We start from the raw sequence: 19,101 nt of genomic DNA on the forward strand, positions 1-19,101 counted from the left end.
GATGTTTTTAACAAGGGTTGGATATAACTGATCAGGATTTTCTGACCCAATTTTTTTTTTTTTCCTCCAGAAACTCAATAATACAGCAACAACTGATGTATTTCTTCCTAAAGCAGTCATTGCTGTCACTAGCATTTCTGCCCAAGGATTTCAGAGTTTTATCTGAGGAATCTGCTGGACAAAATAATTTATAAGTACACATCAGAGAGAACACTATCTTTCAGCTTCTGCCAGAAGTATTGAAAAAAGCCACAAAATGAGTTATTTAACACAATTTTATCATTAAAAAATCATAGAAGCCCCTTATTAAGCTTCAATTTTCATATACAGTGTTAAAAGTAACTGCATAAAACATTAACTCCAATCATTATTTTCACTGCACTGGCAAAACAAAAGTCTAACTGGCTAGAACCAAAACAGACTTGAAGAAGCTTTTCAATAACTATACATGATATGTGAAATATTTGTTTAAAGAAAAAAAGAAAGTGTAATTTAATGAGAACAGTAAAGGTACAGAATGGCAAGAAACAAATGCAGTGAACTGAGAAAGAGGTCAGGATTATTGTTTTTTATAAGATACCTGGTTAATTCTTTTCTTACTAAGGGTTTAAATCAGATTAACACCATTTTGGTTCATTCAGAGATTAACAAAAGTTAATATTTTATAAGATTTATTTATAATACCCTTGGGGTTTAGAGTATGTTTATGTAACCCTTCTGCCAGGAATTGGCAGCAGCTGAAAGAGCTGGATTCATTTATCTAGGGGTTCTCTCTGAAAACTTAAACAACAGCAGTTTCAGCCTCCACCCAGAAATCTACCAAAGCTAAATGACCTCCTTTGGGTGCCCTGACAAACAATAAATCCTGCTCAAGGCATAGCAAGGGTTTAAAGCAAGGTCCGGAGTTTCAAGACAAAGAGAACCTCAGAGCCGAGGGAAAGAAGTGAGGGAAAGGGACGAAGAAAGACTCAGGGCAAACCCACAGGAGCCACTAATCGAGAAACCAAATAATGCTGGAGTGATGTTCCCAGCCTTCCTCTCCTCCTCTTTCCTTTGTTGTCTTGTCATCACACAAAATAAAGGCTTGCTCTCACTTCCAAACAGATGTCTTGTAACTCGAATGTCACTGCCCACTCAAAACCTCCCCCATATTTACTGTGTGGCTTCAATAATTTTCAGCTAAGCAAATGAACGTGGATATTACTGCCCCAGATCAGGAAGATCCTACTCACTTTCCAGCTCACAGTCTCCTGATCGTGCCAATTCCCTGTGCTGGCACGTATCCTCACCTGACCACATAGTGAACTGATTCAGAGCACCAAACTGCTAGAAAACTTCCTCAAGAAAATAGCGAGCAGTGATTTTTTTGCTGTTTTAACCCCCTGAATCAGCTCCCTGTAGTATTAAAAGAAGGCCAAAGCTGGCACTGGGGAGGAGGATGGCAAGGCTGGGGATGGAAAACTGCCCTGTTGCTATTTCTGCTAATAACTACCCACGGGTTGGGCTGGCAAGGTTTTAAAATGAAAGAGCCCTTAAGCGTGTTGGTACTTCTGTTAATTTGTTAGCTTATCCTCAGACAGGCCAAACTTTGAGGGCCAAACATGACTGTGACTACAGGACTAAAACGACCGTGTTGTGATGGGAGTTAGCTCTGCAGAGGGACCATATCCAGCACAAGCAGTGTCCCCCAGCCTGCACCTGGAAGCTTTTAAGGTGTTTTTTGGCAATGTCAGCCCTATCCCAGTGTGTCAGGGCTCCCTTGTCCCCGTGTTCATGTGCCACCGCTGTGTTGTGCTGTGCCGGCTCCCTTGCCCGAACATGTCCTGGGGACAAGTATTGCTGTGCCCAGCCCGTCAGAGCTTGGGACGGCTCCAACGGGGTATTTTTATCATTCAGATCCCTCAGATTCGTAGGGTTTAAACACGTGAGTGCCGGGTTTCCCGGATTTTTTTTTTTTTTTTTGGAGGGGAATTCAGCTCAAAGCGATGCCAGCGGCGGCCGCCCCGGGAGCCGGGGTAAACTGAGGCCAGGGCGGCGCCGAGGAAGCCATTTGCAGGACAACAAAAGGCTGCAGGGCCAAAAACCCCGGACCGAAATAAGGCATTCTTGGGTGCCATCTACCGGTACTTTCTCCTTTCAGCACTTTTACACCGGGGCCGTCTGCGACCCTTCAGCACTTTACGGAGCCGCGCTCCGCCTGGGGCTACCTCAGGGTCCCGTCCCAGCGCCTCCGAGCTAAGAGGGAACGATTGGGGAAAAATTCCCTCACTGAGTGAATCGTTTGGGGAAAAAAAAATCAACCCAACCCTCGAGCCGTGTTGGAGGACCTGCCATTTTACTGAGGGCTCGCCCCCGTTGCGGGGTGAGGAAGGGGCCGTCCCCCTCCTGCTGCGCGGGCCGGGGTGAGCGACAGGAGGGGCGGGGCGGCAAAATGGCGGCCGCCGCCATGGCCGTGGTGGGGCTGAGGCAAACCCCGAGCCACCGCCTGGTGAGGGCGGCGGGGGCCCTGGGCGGGCAGCCGTGGCTGAGGGAAGGGAGGGCGGCTGTGGCGGCGGGCTGGAGCCGGCCGGAGCCCGGGGGAGAGGTGCAGTACTGCGCCGAGCTGCTGCGGTGAGTGCTTGGAGGGGGGGGAGGTCGGGCTCCGCCGCCCGCCCTGCCCGCCTCAGGGGTGGGGAGAGCCGGGGAGCCGGCCCCGAGCCCTGAGGGGGACCCGGCCCCGGGATGGGGCTGAGGAAATCCTAAGCTGAGCCGGCCCCTTTCGCTGTGGGGACGCCTTTCTGGGGGACGTGCGAGGTCCTAGAGTGCCCCGCGGAGCGCCCAGGCCCTGCTCCTCCTGTGGTGTTTTTCCCCTCCGGTCATATCGGGACCGCAAATAAAAGCCCGCGGTGGATAAATATTGGGACTGCAAGGCTGATTTAATTTGTAAACAGTGTTAATTATTATTATTTTTCTTCCTTCTTTCACAGCTGCTTTTCTTCCTGAAGCATTGAGCATTTCCATTTCGTTGTTTTAGATTACAGAGTGAAAGATCATCAAAACGGGCATTTAATTAATCAGGAAAGGTTTCAGGTCTGGGTTGCTGGGAAGTGGTCAAACTTTCCAAGGACTCCTTGGAAAAATGAGCAGAGAAAATTCCCCCGCTGGACAGACCTGAAGTAGCTGCCCTGACCTTAAAGCATTTCTGGTCAAAAACATCTGCCTTTGGTCAAAGCCCAAGGGGCAGGAGCACAGCCCGGAGGCTTTCAGGGCAGGGACGCTTCCACTTGGCTTCTGGAGCTGCAAGCGATGTGCAACGCCCTCTGCTTGCTTCCTAGTCCCCGAGAGTTCAAAGGTAGAGTTAGAGAAAGAAACCCACCTGCTGTGTAAAGACTCCTGGTTTCTATTTGGGTACTGTAGTTGTTGATGAAAGCAGAGAGAAGGCTTCCAAGTGTGTATGGAAGGAGTGGAACAGGGTTGTCATCTCCCAAGTGACAGCTGTAAAAGACACAAAGTCACTCGTGGTCAGCAGTAATGGTTGAAGTGGGACAGCTAATGGAGAGAAATGTGATGACCTTACGTTTTCAGTGAAGCAGCAAGCTGCAGACCTCTTCAGGTGCCTCAGCGTGCATAGCCAGGCTGTGGTTTAGTTGATAAAATTAGAGATTGTGGCTGTGTTTTCGTGGTTACTCTGCCCAGGGCTTACCTGTTACTCAGGAGATCAAAGGCTGAGTGTACAAGCCATATATACAGTTGAAATATTTTCAGTAACAAACAACGGTGAACAGAATAGTTAGGTCCCAAGTCACCGAAGCTAAGCTGGTTAGCATTTTTTGTTGTTCCTATTAAATATTTTTGTTGTTTTAATGTTATATTAAAACATTAAAAAAAAAAAACAACTTATAAAAATACATGAGCGTTTACAGTAGCAAAATGAGAAGTGGTTATGCTTTTGGCATCATTTAATTGAAGCTGCAGTTCAAATAGGTCTTTTAAAACTCGCTTTAAGCTGTTTGATTCAAAATATTTTTCTGTAGTAGATATGTTTTCCTGATTCTTGCTGTTGATGATGTCTGCTCTGGAAGACAAACTTAAAACCTGATGATGTTGCTCAGTTTCACAATGTGCAAGAAATTCTTAAGACTCTAAACTTTTAATGACACTGAAAGACCAGTAACGGTCCTAATAAAATCTTCCTGCTGTGGGTTAATATGTAAGCTTTTATTTCTTTGAGAGGGAAACTACGAAACACTAAATAACAGGCTACCTTAAGTTCCCTCCTTTCTTTATTCCTTACCCTAACACACACAGAGAGTTGGGTTGCAACATCATCTGCACCACTATGAACTGTGTTTTGCATGCTGAGGCTTCGCTGAAGGTTCCAGAAAAATTTCCTTTTCTTCTGTTATATCCAAGGGGGCACTGTCAACATAAAATTCACGCTTTTCTGTGTTTTCTTTTTTTTTAAACTTTTTTTCTGGTACCTGCAATCTTTAAGCTTAGGGTAATTGGAGGAAGATTACCAGAGGGAAGACAAACACCTCCCTTGTGCTGCTGTTTGCTTTGTGAAATGTATTTTCAGGAGGTAGTGGTGTTTCTGTGTCGTGTGAACAACCCAGGCAAGCAGCATCCCTGGGACTTGGAAAAAGTGGCTGTAAACCTTGCAGCTCTGCCCAGGTTGGGCAATTCTGGGTATTTTTACAGTCTGTTTAGAAAAAAAAAAGAAATGCTGGATTTTGAGCTGATGATACTTTTCAGAAAGAGTCTGAACTGGGGGAGGTTTGATGCACATGTTGTTTATTATGAATGTGGCCTTCAAAGCCTGCTAAAATCCACAAATGCTGTTTTCACGTTGATGCTTGTGGCTTTGCATCAGGAAAACAAGTTTCATGAGTATTAAGAAAACTTCTAAGCATTTGCTAGCTATCAAGCTGCTGTGTATTGTAGGGGTAAGAAACTGGTACGTTTCATTTCCTTTTTGTTTGGTGCTAAAAGTAGCAACCCTGATTTTAACCTCTAGTTTTAGTTTGTTTTTTTTTTAACCTCTGGTTTTAGTTTTTTTTTTTTTTTTTTTTTCCTGCTTTAAGCCGACATTCAGAAGAAACAGGAGGACGTTTAAGAACTGCAGACTTGTTGCAAACGAGTAAATGTTTAACTTGACGCCTACTTCTCCGTTCTGGAGGCATTGCTGCTTTTCTTCTAATGAAGAATTGAGTTTTAGGTTTATCAGAAGGTACACAAACACTGTTCGAAACAAGCAGTTTAGCTTTCCTGAGGTGGCCAAATGCTTTTGGTCATTACAGTTATGAATGATTTTGCGATTTCTAATCGTTCTCTGTGTGCCCTGATTGTTTTTAATTGAATGGCACACCCAAGTGGTCAAATGAAAGCATATCACTTCGGGTTGGCAGCGAGTTACCTGCTGTGAAGCTGCCACTGCAGCACAGAGTTTTTATGCTTTTAGCAAACAAAAAACTTGGTGGTTAAGCAGGTATGTTCGTGCCAAGCCCCCCAGCACAAGCTTTTAAAGAAATTTGACTTCATGTTTAGAGCAGAAGCCTGGAGGTCAGGCAATCTGGATTCCATTTGCAGTTCTGCCACGGGTTTGTTCCATGCCTTCAGCCAAATACCTTGAGATCTGGATCTGAGAGGTGTGTTGAGAGTTCAGCTTGCATTGCCCCTCTCTCAGAGCTTGCTTGATTTTAAAATAAGCTTAAAAGCTACTACTTCTGCAGAGTCAGAGTGTTGAACTATAACTTTCCTTCTCTTTTAGGAGTTCTGTACTAAGCAATAGCTTGCCTGATTTACATGGTGCTATAAATAATGACTCTATTTTCTTTCCTTTTTATAGAAAGCGTGACTACGAAGGGTTTCTGTGCTCTCTGCTGTTGCCTGCGGAATCGCGAACCTCTGCTTTTGCTTTAAGAGCCTTCAATGTGGAACTGGCTCAGGCAGGTATTAAAATACACTTGTGATCTCCGGAAATGTGAAGGAACAGTTTCGGGACCCTAAATTACACTAGTAGCTGGCGTTTTGCTGAGATTTAACTTAAAGGGCAATGAATAAAGAAGCCAATACAAATTTCTGGTTTGGAATGGCCCTTGGGAAGCAGCCAGCTTCCCCCAGTTTCTTTTGCTCATGTATGTAGCTTTTCTGACTCGTTTATGCCTTCATTTTTGAAATGAAGTGTTAACAGACAGGCTGATCCTTGTGACTATGATGTAACTGCACCTATGTCCTGGCTTGAAATGCAGTGGTTGGGTCAGGGAAGTGTAACTAGCCCCTGTGTTAAAAGGTCAATCAAAAACCTGAATGATGTAACCCGTCCCAGGTCTTTCCTGGCAGGAGTTAGGTAAGGGAAATGCTTCCAGGAGGGAAGTTTGGAATTAGAGAGCTGTGGGAGGGGAGTGGCTGCACCCTCCCACTTCTGCTGGGCGGCCAGAAACTGCTGGGGCAACCACAACCGTTGGCAACCTTTGCCAGGAAGGAGCAGTCCCAGAGATGTGCTGACCCAGCAACCCTTCTGTGGGCTGTGCTCCTGGCAGCCCTCGCAGGACTTTGCTCCCTCACCACTCTTATCTCTGCTTCTTCTCCCAAGAGAAGAAGGTGGGAGTTGTCCAGAAATCCATTTCCACGGGTTTCAAAGTCGGGTTGTGGTGAAGGTTTGATTTTTATTTACTCTCTGCGGCGTTCATATGGTTTACTAGGAGTAACCGTAAATTCTGAGCCCTTCCCCTAGTGAGTTTGACTGTCCTGTGTCTGTCTTTCCAGTACAGACAGACCCGAGTGCCTTAAGGAGGCTGTGAATTTCACTCCAGGTATATCCTTTCCAGATCAAGGACTCCATAACTCAGAAGACCACCGGTCTGATGCGAATGCAGTTCTGGAGGAAAGCTGTGGAAGATATATACTGCGATAACCCCCCCCATCAGCCAGTTGCTGTAGCACTGTGGAGGGTAAAAGACATCTTTATTGTCCCAAAATTCCCTTGAGCAGATTATTGCTCTGAGAAATAACTCTATTGCTTTGTGTCTGCTGACAGCTTTATTTTTATGTCAGACAGGTAATGTAAAGGGTGTGTATGTCTGTCTGTGATGTTGCAAGGTACCTACGAAGAGCAGAGTTGGAAAAGGAGAATATTTAGGTAGGACTTACCTGGAGGCTCAGACTTCTGTGAACCGACTGCTTTTTTTCTCTGCTGTTTAGGAGAAGGGCAAAGGAAATTGTGGTAGACTGAAAGCTGATAGCGAGTGAAATGTGTAAGTAAACTTCCCTGAGCTAATTCTAGTCCTGCCTGAGGAGATAAGTTTGAAAAAAGGCAGGAAACTAAGCAGAGAGGTTGATCTAGCAAATAGTGTATGAGGAAAAGCCAAAGCTTTTCCCCTCGATGCTGATTCAGCATCACAGAATAATTTAATTTTTAGGGGCCTCTGGTTGTCAGCTAGTCCAACTTCCCACTCAAAGCAGGTCAGACTTCAGTTGGTAGCTATCAGGTGTTCAGGGTCATGCTGAGTTTAACTGCTAAAGATATGCAAGTTCTGTAAGGCCTCTGTAAGATCAGAACTTGTGTTTAGAGTAGGGATCTCTGAGCTCCTGGACTGGAAAGGCTGAATTTTGTCTAATGCGGGGTTAGAACAACACAGTTCTTGTGGGGTTGGAGCGTTTCACTTGCTGCCGTCTTGGCTTCACACCTGCTCTCTGCTGCACCTCTGAGAGCACGAAAATGAGTCCTTTCCAAATCTTTAAATGAATTTTAGCGGTGCCGAAACTGCAGCCTGTCCTTGATTCTTCCTCCTTCAAATGTGAAATAAAACATAAGCATTTGTTCCTGTCTACCTGCACTCAGGTTAAAATTGGATTTAAACGAGGTGCTGTTTGTTTAACTAAGAGAAAAGCCAGGTAAAGCCAAGAAATAAAATAAAGGAAAAACACCTGTTATAGGCACTTTCAGGAAGACCAGAGCTATTCATAAGCATCTCCAGCTCATACAAAATCTGTGCTGTAACAAAATGTTTGTACGGCTAGGATGAAGACTGGCAAATGTTGTGAGCCTTTTTGCAAAGTTACAGGACTTAGCATATCACCCTGGCTGGATCTTTAACACAAACATTAAAATGCAGGATTGGGAGTTCTGCGTGTGAGTTATCTCTGTGCCTTTGATTTTTATTTATTTTTTTTTAATTCTTTCTGTCTCCGTTCCAGCCTATGGCATACTGCCAGGGAACAAGACGGTTTTCTCCCCAAATGCCTTCATCTCCTTTCCAAGGAGGAACTTGCTTTTGTGCAGCTTACTTTTGTTTCTGAAGATGTCCTCTTATTTAATTGCCTGAGTAGATTAGGTACAAGTCAGTTTTGGGTATGATTGTATATACTTTTTCCATCACTTTTAATTTCAGGCTGCTTGTGTGTCTGTCAGTGGGGGCAGAAATGTTCATTAGCTGAAGCTCAACTTAGGAAAAACATCCTTCAGATATAAATCATCCAGATAGCAAGATACAAATTGCAGCCCTTTGCAGCAGCTCTGACTGCCAGTCGTAGTCCTTTCTCACAAAGCAGAAAATTGATTTTGAAGTGGAAGAAAGAAATGGCCCATCTCTCTGGTAAGAGTTGACCTTACGTGTGATTTCTCTAAAGGCAGACCAACAAGAGGCAATCCAAACAGAATTGGTTGCGAAATAACTTCAGAATTATTTCTCAACAGCTTATTTTTAGGAGCTTTGTTACCTCTGACCACTGCAGAACCCTGTAACAAGCAAACAGCACAGCCTGTCCTGGTGACTTCTATGCTCAAGACAATCCTCTCCCATATTTCTAAATCATATTTCTGTATTTCAGCGAATGTCCAAGAATGACCTATTTAAAGAGTGCAGCTTCACAAATCTCTGTGAATATCATTGCATTTCCTAGAAAGTAATGTTGGGAAATAGATTGGCTGAACTCTTCAAGTGTTGCAGAGCTGTTAATAGAACTAGCATGCCTTTGGCACGGCGTTTTTTATGTATCCTGTGTTCTCACTGTTGACTTTGTATGAAGACAGCTTTGATTTTCCAGGAAAAAAATGCTAATTCATCACATTAAATTTTTTTTTTAAAAAAGTTCTGTATATTCCAGAATACTTATATTTGGATTCTGAGAGTTTTATGCCAGTAAAGTGTATAAATAGGCTATAAAAATATTTCTAGAATTATTAATAGCTCAACTCTCAGCGACTTTCATGTAATCCTAGATAGCAATAGTATATTTATATTTTTTTCCTGCTTCTATGTCCATTTTGAACATAAGAAGAGCCTAATTCTTTGTTTCTGTTGCAGTTATTTTTGAAAACTTGAAAAATGAGGGTGTGTTTGGGTGACAGTGGTTCAGAATAGATATAATGTGCAAACTGAGCAGAACTCAGTTTGGTTCTTTAACTCTTGACCTTCTGTGACTGATTTATTTGCAAAATTGTACCTAAGGTGAATGAGTAAGAAGCAAAACTGAGTTGCAGATGTAACTTAATTTGTCCTTTTTTTTGTCCCTGGAACTTTCTCAAAGCAGGATTTGTTGAATCAGCAATAAGATCTAAAATAAATAAATACAAAAAAATCTAAAAAATATCTTTCAACCTTCAGAATGTAGTACTATCATCGTTTTATATACGTCAACATGAATGTTTTATTTGATATTTTTCAGGCTGTCAAGAGGCATAACTTAACTAAAATGTGGTTCACAAAGATCATTGATGAAAGAGTAAGTATTTACCACTCAAAGTCTGATTCCGTTTTCAGTCACATTAGAATTTCTCCCCTTAATTTTATGAGTTTGTATGTAAAAACGAGAGCTTAAGTAATTAATCTCTTCCAGACAGTGGTATTTCTCCTGAGAATGGTACTTTCTAATTTCCTTTTAATTCTTCTTTAGTGCTCTTACTTATAATTTCTGCCCGTTTTGGCCAAAAAGGCTAATAGGATCCATGTAGAATTTTAATAATGTAGCTCGTGAGTCTACACCTTTCTTTCTCTCTGCTCTGATAACTAGTGTATCCGTGCGCATGATTTCTGTTGTTGGCCTCTGTTTGTGATTTACAGTGGTTTCCCCCACTGTAAATCCATTTTGAGTTATGCTTGGGTACCTTTCTGTATGTAAGTGAGGGAAGTCCTACCAGATGAGATTAAACAGTAAGATCTTCTTATTCACCTGTTAAGAACTTTGGAAAACTGCATTTTATTAGAAAAGGAAATGAAGATATAAAAGAAGCAAACTTCATTCATAGTCTGCTTTTGTGCCATTCCGATCCTGCCCCATTCATCGGCATCTTTTTATTCTTTCTCACCTCTCTTATTACCATGTCATTTTGCCCCTAAATAGCCTGTCTCTTATGATGAGTCTTGGAAATAAAACCTCAAAATTGGAATGACCCCTTTGAACCTTTCTGCCACACTTTGCCGCTTATTCCTCTTGTGGCTGTGGAGTTTTTGCTGAACAGTGCTGAAAATCAGAACATTAAAATAGCAGCAACACTCTGCGAGTCATTGACTGAAAGGCTTCAGAGTTTTTAAATCTCAAAACTGGTGTATTTTAACCACAGTAGCTACTAGGACAGGAAGAACGTTGGAGGGTGTTATATTTTTGAGGTGTTTGCATACGGCTTTGAAACTTGTGTATTTGATGGATTGCTTTTTGTGTGTGTGTGCATATTCTAAAGAACATATCCCTGTTTATCTAAATTTCTCTCTGCTTCAGTTTCTAATAAGGTATTAAAATGGGCACCTCTATCATTTTGTTTTGGCTGTATCTTTTTTTTTTTTTCTGGAAAATTCTGATGTCTTTCTTGCAGAAGGTTATAATTGCTCCAGTACCTGCACTTGGCTGCAGCTGCAGTAGTTTCTGGTAGAGTAGCTACAGGTTTTAATGCCTGTTTCTACCTGAGTGTATGTTCCCCCTCTCTTAATTTTGTCGTTTGTTTCTAATAGTAAATTAATGTGAGTACAATAATAAACTTGCAGAAATAGCAGTTACGTGTACTTCTTACTGAAGGTTTGCGTTCAAATTGCAGGAGAAGAATTTGGATGACAGAGCCTACAGGAACATCCAGGAGCTTGAGACGTATGCTGAGAACACGCAGAGCGCTCTCCTGTACCTCACTTTGGAAATGCTGGGTAGGTGCCTTCCCCTTTTTAGGTCTTGTTGATGACTCATTAGTGCTGGTATGATATTTATTGATGTTTCAAGGCAAACAAACACACACTTTGATTCCACCAAGGTTTAATTTCAGTAGAGTTCGTCACTTCAGGCACCATCTTAATGTTCAACCGTAAACCTGGAATCGTAACTGCCCCTCTCCTAAAACTGTGCACTTTCCTTAGAAGCCGTTTAGTGGAAAGTCCATTGAAGTGTAGTTTCATACATTGTTCTTTCTCTTAACAATGTCTTCTATTTTCTTGTCCCTATTATGGAGTGTGGTAAGTTCAGCTCTCTCCTACGTTTTCTGATTGTCCCACATGGCAGAACACAAAGTGCTGTAGTTACTCTGCAGCGGCTGTTCTGTATTGCTGTGATCTGTACTGCCTATCTTGGAACAGTTGACTTCCAAACCTGTAAGATTCCCTTGGGAATGTTGCAAATTTGGGTCTGAATCCTCGCAGCTTCCTAACTGTAGATTAAATATCAGCGCTTAGGCTGAGCGTGAGTCATTAACTCTTATTCTTTGAGACTTTTTTTCTTTTCATCCCTAGTTACATGCAAAGCCTGAGTTGCTCAGTCAGTAAGTTATACCTATTGATTCCTCCAAGCCCCAGTCTGCTTTCTACTGCCATTGCCAAAATAAATCCATGTAATTTTCCTACATCCTCACAAATGTAGGCAGTTCTATCATGGATCAGTAAACTTGTTAGCTAAATAGTTAAATAGCGCTGTAACACACATCAGGAAGACCCCTCCGCAGGCCTGGCAGTGTGTTTCTAAACATTATTTCTGCACTTCCAGGTGTGAGGGACATCCACGCCGACCACGCAGCCAGTCACATTGGGAAAGCGCACGGCATAGTTACCTGTTTAAGAGCAACTCCCTACCACAGCGCAAGACGAAAGGTCGTTCTTCCCATGGACATTTGTATGTTGGTAAGAGAAAGGAGCTACCTGGATCTGAACAATAAAATGTTTCAAATAATTGTCTCAACACTAGATAGGAGAGGTCATACTTCATTAGCACAGAGATTTCATGCCAAAAAAAGGGGCAACGAAGTTGGGGTCTTCTCCCAGGCACCAGGTGGTAAGACGAAATGGCCTCAAGTTGTGCCAGGGAAGGCTTGGGTTGGATATTAGGAGAAATTTCTCCACCGAAAGGGTTGTGAGGCATTGGAACAGGCTGCCCAGGGAAGGGGTTGAGTCACCGTCCCTGGAGGTCTTCAAGAAACATGTAGATGTAGAACTTTGTAGCATGGTTTTAGTACGAGGTTAAAGGTTGGACTCGCTGATCCTAGAGGTCTTTTCCAACCTGTATGAAACAGAATGCCTTTCTTAATCTGTTCTTACAACACTTTCTGCTGTGGCCCTGTAATACCCATTTGTCACGGTTTTATATCTTCTGGGGGGAGAGAGGAGTGACCTTCATGAAACTCCAGGGTGATTTTGTTCCTCCCCCCCTCTTTTTTTTAAAACTTGTGTTAAATCCAGTAGTATTTTAGCTTTAAGTAGTCTGCAAAAGGCACAGACACTGAAGTAGGTTGGGTTTATGGGATTGCAGAAAGGAGCTGCTCCCCGCTTTCAGCCCTTCTGGGACTGGGTGGTACGGGAGGCCTTCCAAGTTCTTTGGTTTTCAGCCAGAGCCTGAAAATTCAGTCATCCTTGCTGCGGAGGGTGTTTTACAGTGAGACTGCATAGTTAAAGATCAGGAGACTGGCAGGCAGCTTGCGTCCCTTCTGTGCAGGCTGAGCATCCTGCAAGCATTTCAGCTGCTGGCAAGTACTGCGGAGTTGCACTTGAAGCTGTACCTCCTGTGGAGCCTACCTGCCTGCCTTTGTGCAGTTTTCATGTCTGAACGTTGCAGAGTTCATGCAGAAAAAAACAGTACCAACTGTTCTCTTTGTTCTCTTGATTTTATTTTCTAAGTGACCAAAAAAAAAAAAAAAGAAGGGTGGTGGTGCTGCAGGGAGGAGGCAGCAGCAAAACACATTTAGGCCCTTTCAGCTGTATGCCTGCAGTTTGGTTGCGAGGATGGGTTTTTGAGGTTTCTTATCTTTTGTGAAGCTAAAATGGAGACTTTGATATTTGTTGAAGGGTTTTTACTTTATGATTTTCCTTCCCGTGTCTAGCATGGTGTTTCACAAGAGGATTTCATAAGAGGCAAGCAAGAGAAAAATGTGAGAGATGTCATTTATGACATTGCCAGCCAGGCCCATATTCACCTAGAACATGTGAGTTTCCTTCCTTTTTTTTTTTTTTCTTTCCAATAAACATAATTGATGCTAACCTTTTACAAAACATTGTGAATGTGTTGTTAGAAGATTTAGAGCTGCATCAAAGGGCTGGAGATTGTTCAGCCTAGAGAAGAGAAGGCCCCGGGCAGACCTTACAGCAGCCTGCCAGGGCCTAAAGGGGGATACAGGAAAGCTGGGGAGGGACTCTGTGTCAGGGGGTGTAGGGATAGGGCAAGGGGGATGGCTTTAAACTGAAAGAGGGGTGATTTAGATTAGGCCTCAGGAGAAGTTCTTCACCGTGAGGGTGGTGAGGCCCTGGCACAGGCTGCCCAGAGAAGCTGTGGATGCCCCATCCCTGGAGGTGCTCAAGGCCAGGCTGGATGGGGCTTTGGGCAGCCTGGGCTGGTGGGAGGTGTCCCTGCACATGGCAGGGGGCTGGGACTGGGTGGGCTTTAAGGTCCCTTCCAACCCAAACCATCCTGTGATTATGTGATACTTTATTTCAGATATTTTAAGCTTAGTTACTTTGAGAGATGGTCAAATTTAAGGGAAAAAAAGAAACACAAAACATTTAAATATTTTACAGCTACTTCTGTGTGAATACGATATTTATCCGTCTGTACAGATGTAGAGGAGACAGTTTTCTCACTGCCAGGTCCAGTTGCATGTATATAAACACTGCCTCAAAGCCTTACTGCTGGGAGAGAAACTTCCAGCAGACTTCTCTAGGAATACGCCAGCATGGGATCAGCACCGCAGGAGGCACTGGTGAAGTACCATCTGCACAGCGCAGCGGGATGGCTGCCAGGAAAGCAGGGCGCGTTGGCTTTAACTGCTGCTTAGTGTGTGGGGAGGGAGCATTCGTTCCCCAACTTGGCCAGCTGTGCTGAAATAATTATAGTATTTCCTTCAGTCCAAGGAGGAGAGCCCTTCATTTTCATTTTTCTGAAGGTAAAATGAGGCATCCCTCGTTTGTTCCATGAGTTGTTAGCTAGTTGATTGATTTTTTTTTTGTTGTTGTTGTTCAAATGCAGGTAGTTGAGTAATTCTTTTTGTCACAGACATGCAGCCTCAGTCACTACTTTTAATGCAGACTATTTATAATTAGGTGCATTCCTGGTCATGTTGTTTCGCCTGCTGTCTCTGATTTTGTTGGCACATGCCCAAGGAAACTGTTTATCCCATTTGAGAAGCAGAAAACAGAGGAAGAAAATGCAAGGTCACAGCTGCCCACTATCTTTGATGTTTAAGCTGAAACCTTTTGATTTTTTTTTCCCATTACTCCTCTACCTGCAGTGCACGCTGTATAAAACTTGTTGAATCGGGTTGTGATTGTGGTTACAGAAACACTGAGCACCTGGCCTGAAATGCCTCCTCTCAGTGGTGGGAGGTAAGGAAAACAAGCGACAGAGATGATTCAGTTTTAAGGCTGTTCTTTAGTCAGTTCTTTAACTAAGCAGAACCTCAGTTCTCTTCCCTCCCACCCCATTCCCAGAACCCTGCCCAAACTGCACGCTGAGAGGCTCCTATGGAAATATGCAATGTGATCGTGTAATTGAAGACTATAAAGAAATGTATGAACACAAAGAAAACAGACTAGGGCAATAATTAGTGTTTTATTCAATTGAGTATTGGTCTTGGCCCCTCTCCCCATCCTTTTTTAATAATCTTAATAAAAAAAAATTCCTCGCTGAATACTTGCCCCAATCTCCATCAGCATCAGTGGAGAATAATGGGCAGTGGGGGGTCTCTAGCGGGTTCAAACTACTTGAGACTGGCATTAAGAGGCAGTAATGGTAGGGTATTAGCCTCATTAACGATCAGATGGTCTTTGTTAATGCAAAGATAAAGGTACTTTTTCCCCTAATGGACGAAATAGGCATTTGCAGGCAATGCTTTCTGGAGATTTCAACACTTGGGGTGAAAGTAATGGGCTAGTGCCTTGAAATGCATCTATTCTGTGGCATTTGGTTTTGCTTAAGGGATTCTCAGCCACTGCCCTCTGTGTTGGTTGGAATTGTGGGGGGTGGTGAAGCTTAAACCTGCAGAGGGTTTAACCAGCTCAGAATTTGGCACGTGTTTTGGAGGATGAAGATAAGTTATCATCCATCTTTCTAAATCAAAAGAAACAATCTTAAATGGCTAAAAAAAAAAAAGAAAAAAGTGTCAGGGCTATTAGATGAAGCATATTGTAGGAATATGGCACTGAATCTTGGGAGAGAAGTTTCTGAAACATGGTCAGCTCTTCCTGAGACTGCTGCCAATGACCAGCAGAGGGCAAAATAAGATAATGAAGATTGCAGTTTTCTTTAGGACTTTGGTGTTTTATTAGAATAAAAGCATCTAATAAAAGTGCTGTGTTGGTCCCACAGTGAACCCTTTGAAATGTACTAGCAGGCTTTACTCGTTCCCCCTTTTTCTCTTAAGCAGTGTCTCCCACATTCCTCTAGGATGGTCTCCTGTGTTTTTTATGATAAAAGATAAATGCAAAAAGCATTTATCATAATTTATCGCAGCTATGCTATATCAGTTTAGCAGGGAAGATAACATGCTTTCTAAATGACAATCATACAAACCCGTTCTGAATTAAGAAGATCAAGCAAGATTACTTTCTTTTTTTTTTCATCTCACAATTAGTAAGCCAGAATATAAGATCAAGGAGCGTAATTTTCCTTTTATATATATGCACGTTATTTCATCTCAAAGTTTTAAAATAATTTGCCCTCTGAAAAGATTTGGTATTTTTCCTTCCTAAAGTTTCAGCCACGATTTCTCTAGAAGAAATCTAGAAAATTAACAAACTCACACATACTCATCAGTGTTTGTGAAGGGCTTTTTTTAGTTTGTTTTAGCAAAAGAAAGGGCAAAACTAGAAGGGACTCACTATTTATAAATAAGCACTACGGAAGGTTTGCTTCAGTTCTGTTAGAGGTAGCTGAGTCGTACGTGTGTTTAAACTGTAGATTTGATGCAGCTGTGGTTTGGGCTGTTTACACACAGACACTGAGGACCTGGGGCACTGACTGAATACTCTCAGAGTGCCATGAATATGAATGAAGCATAATTGAAGTGCTGGGACTGATGGTAAGGCTGGACCAAAAAGGTCCAGAACAAAAGACTCAGAGAAAGGCATTGCTGGTCTTCCCTCAGTTCTGTCCCTTGGGATGCGAAGAATTACTTGGTGGGGAAAAAAATCACTCTGCCACATCTTTTAAATCAGATGCAGCTTGGAACTTTGTAGGAGTGAGGGATGCTAATGTACATTGTTTTATTATTTATTACGTAAACTGTAAGGTTGTCAAAAGATGAAAGAGTTGTAGCAGGCGTCTCCCAGCATTACATACTTCGTGTAATTACTTTTGCATAGGGTGAGGGATGTGAGGGATGGTGCTGGCTTGCACGTAGTGAAAAATTACAGCTTCAGTATGTCAAAGTAAGCAGGGACAAAGCTCATTCTGTTGGCTCTAAATCCGTACAGAGTAATTGCTGTTTAATCTGAAACGTTAAACTCTCCTGATGAGTTGTTTTTGTTTTTTTTTTTTTTTCCTCACCCCGTTTACTTTCAGGCTAGATCTTTCAGGAAGAAAGTCCCTGCGAAGGCATATCCTGCTTTTTATTGTACGGTGGGTGTGATATCGTGCGCTGGTGAAACGCCGGCCTCGGTTTTGTGTTACTGTGTTTGTGAAGAGGAGAGCACCACGTTAAACATTGCTAACTAATGCTTCACGTGGCTATGGGAGAATGTGAATCCTAAACCTGAAAGTCGTAATGTTCCCTTCTGTGGAACCTCGTAGCTTTGATCAATGCTTCAATCCTTCTTTGTCTATGTAATTTCTCCAGAGACGTCCATGTATTCATAGCCTGTCTAATGCAAAGGGCCAAATCCTTGTCTATTTTTATCATTGCTAGTTGGTCTAGTAGAAATTAATGCTTCTCTTCTCAAAATTTGCCTTCTCTGCATCCTTCAAATGCGATGGTTACACTGCCACTTGCTAAAACAGGCAAACTGTCAAGCCTTTTTGCAGTTCCTTCTCGGGTTCATGTAGCACTTTTTAAATTTAATGCCCAATTGTTTGTGTGCACCATATGGACTAAGCTTTTTTTTTTCTTTTCTTTTCTAGGTTGCTTTAGACGCTTATTTATATAATATACGGAAAGTGGACTTCAATATCTTTCATCCAAGCTTACAAAAGAGGAGTACATTATTACCGTTGTATTTATATATTAGATCTTGGAAAAAAACATATTAAAATTTTCTTAATATGAAATTTTCTCAGGCTGCTGCTTTTTTATTCTTTAATGTCTTCACTTGATAGATGTGTTAAGTGTCTGACTTCACCCTTGAGCAAGCTGCTGTTCCTGGGAAGCAGCAGATGTGCATGAGCTGTAGCTGTCAGCCTGCTGGCAGCAGTTAAGTTTGTTCTTGGAATATTAGGCCGATCTCTCTGCTCCACAAGTCTGCCAAGTCATATGTCCTTGTCTGAGATTACTTTTCTCGTCTCTTTTCTTGTAATAACAGCAATGTGACAGAGTTCTTCTTGGACAAGTTCTGTGCTAATGGATCCTTCTGATAGCTTCCTCTTCACTGCCAAAAAACAAACACCAACAAAAATCCCCACCTTTGTTTGTGCCCTGAAGCAGTTACAATACATTCGGTGTGTATCAGCTCAGCAGTTCTGTTTTGTGCAAGGTGTGAACTCCGTGCAAGTACTAATGATGCCTCATGGTTGGAAGGATGATTGCACAGAGTTGGAAGCAAGAAAACTGTCAGGAAAAGCTCCAGCTGTTCCAGTTACCTAGTGTTTACGTAGGATTTCAAAGTGGTGAAATTAGTCAGAGCCACAGCACAGAAATTATGTCACTGTGTTGAGATTGAGCTTTGGAGTGACTCTAGGCAGTGGAAGGATCGCTTTACAACAGGTGAAGAAAACTCTTACAAGGTTTTTCTTTATTATTTTAATCTCCAACTCAGCCAAACGCTTTCTCACCATGCTCTTAGCTTGGCGTTGTCCTCCTCCTGCCCCCTCATCCCTTTCTGCCGCTGCCTGCAGCCGCCGCTGTAAGGTGGGTTCGGCTGCCCCATTGTTGATTCTCCCTGTGTCTCTCAGGATGCCCTCCTACGTGGCTTCCCTGATTTCCTTCTCTTCAGTAGTCTGACGAAACATATTCCTGAATGTTCCAGGTCATTTTAGTCCTCCCTCTCTGGAAAGATTTCTCTGGTTTTGGTGGGAATTTACTGGGAGCTTTGTACTTAGCATCTCTGAGGATTAAGTGCAAAATATGTTTGATGTGTGTTTTTTTTTTTTTTTTTTTTGGTGAAACAGTGCTTCCTGACATCCAGCGTGATTCGGTTACACAAATCCAGTAGTTTGCTCTGCCATCATCCTCGTTCTATTAAATAAGCTTTTTTTTTTTTTTTTTTTTTCCCAGAGATTTTGTTTCATTGGAGTTAATCTGCCCAGATGCTCGGTTGTATAACGGCCTGCTGTATTTGAGTGTACGGTGCTCCATAACAAATCTCTGACAACAAAATTCGTGGCTTTTTTTTTTTTTTTTTTAATCCCAAAATCTGTTAGCGTGGTGGAAGTTTTAGGAACCCAACATTAAATCCTTCTTTCAGTGGATTCTTTCCCTTTGAATGTGCTCAGCTCAGGATCTTGCTTCATTACATCTATAATAGTAAAGACTCAAGGGTGATATGAACCTAGAAAAATCTGTGTAGGCTGGAT

General features: G+C 42.6%; 1 protein-coding gene across 6 annotated transcripts; it reads left to right on the forward strand.

Moving 5' to 3' along the window:
* Nucleotides 1-2,305: 2,305 nt before the first annotated feature.
* NDUFAF6 (NADH:ubiquinone oxidoreductase complex assembly factor 6) lies at nt 2,306-17,643 on the forward strand (the record flags this gene model as incomplete). 6 transcript variants are annotated; one of them, XM_084306713.1, is made up of 9 exons in its annotated part: nt 2,306-2,402; nt 5,828-5,931; nt 6,810-6,932; nt 9,649-9,705; nt 11,012-11,114; nt 11,941-12,074; nt 13,268-13,369; nt 16,939-16,995; nt 17,494-17,643. In XM_084306713.1, 8 exons carry the CDS (start codon nt 5,911-5,913, stop codon nt 17,620-17,622), a joined length of 726 nt encoding a protein of 241 aa, XP_084162839.1. In that variant the 3' UTR covers nt 17,623-17,643. The 6 variants fall into 6 exon arrangements, with proteins under 6 accessions (XP_084162839.1, XP_084162841.1, XP_084162838.1 ...); XM_084306715.1 differs by having other exon boundaries at nt 2,383-2,402; nt 5,828-5,927; XM_084306712.1 differs by lacking the exon at nt 2,306-2,402 and adding an exon at nt 2,428-2,488.
* Nucleotides 17,644-19,101: the final 1,458 nt, after the last annotated feature.

The sequence above is a fragment of the Netta rufina genome (genome assembly GCF_964035555.1).
Source record: "Netta rufina genome assembly, chromosome: 2".
Taxonomy (NCBI): Eukaryota; Metazoa; Chordata; class Aves; order Anseriformes; family Anatidae; genus Netta; species Netta rufina.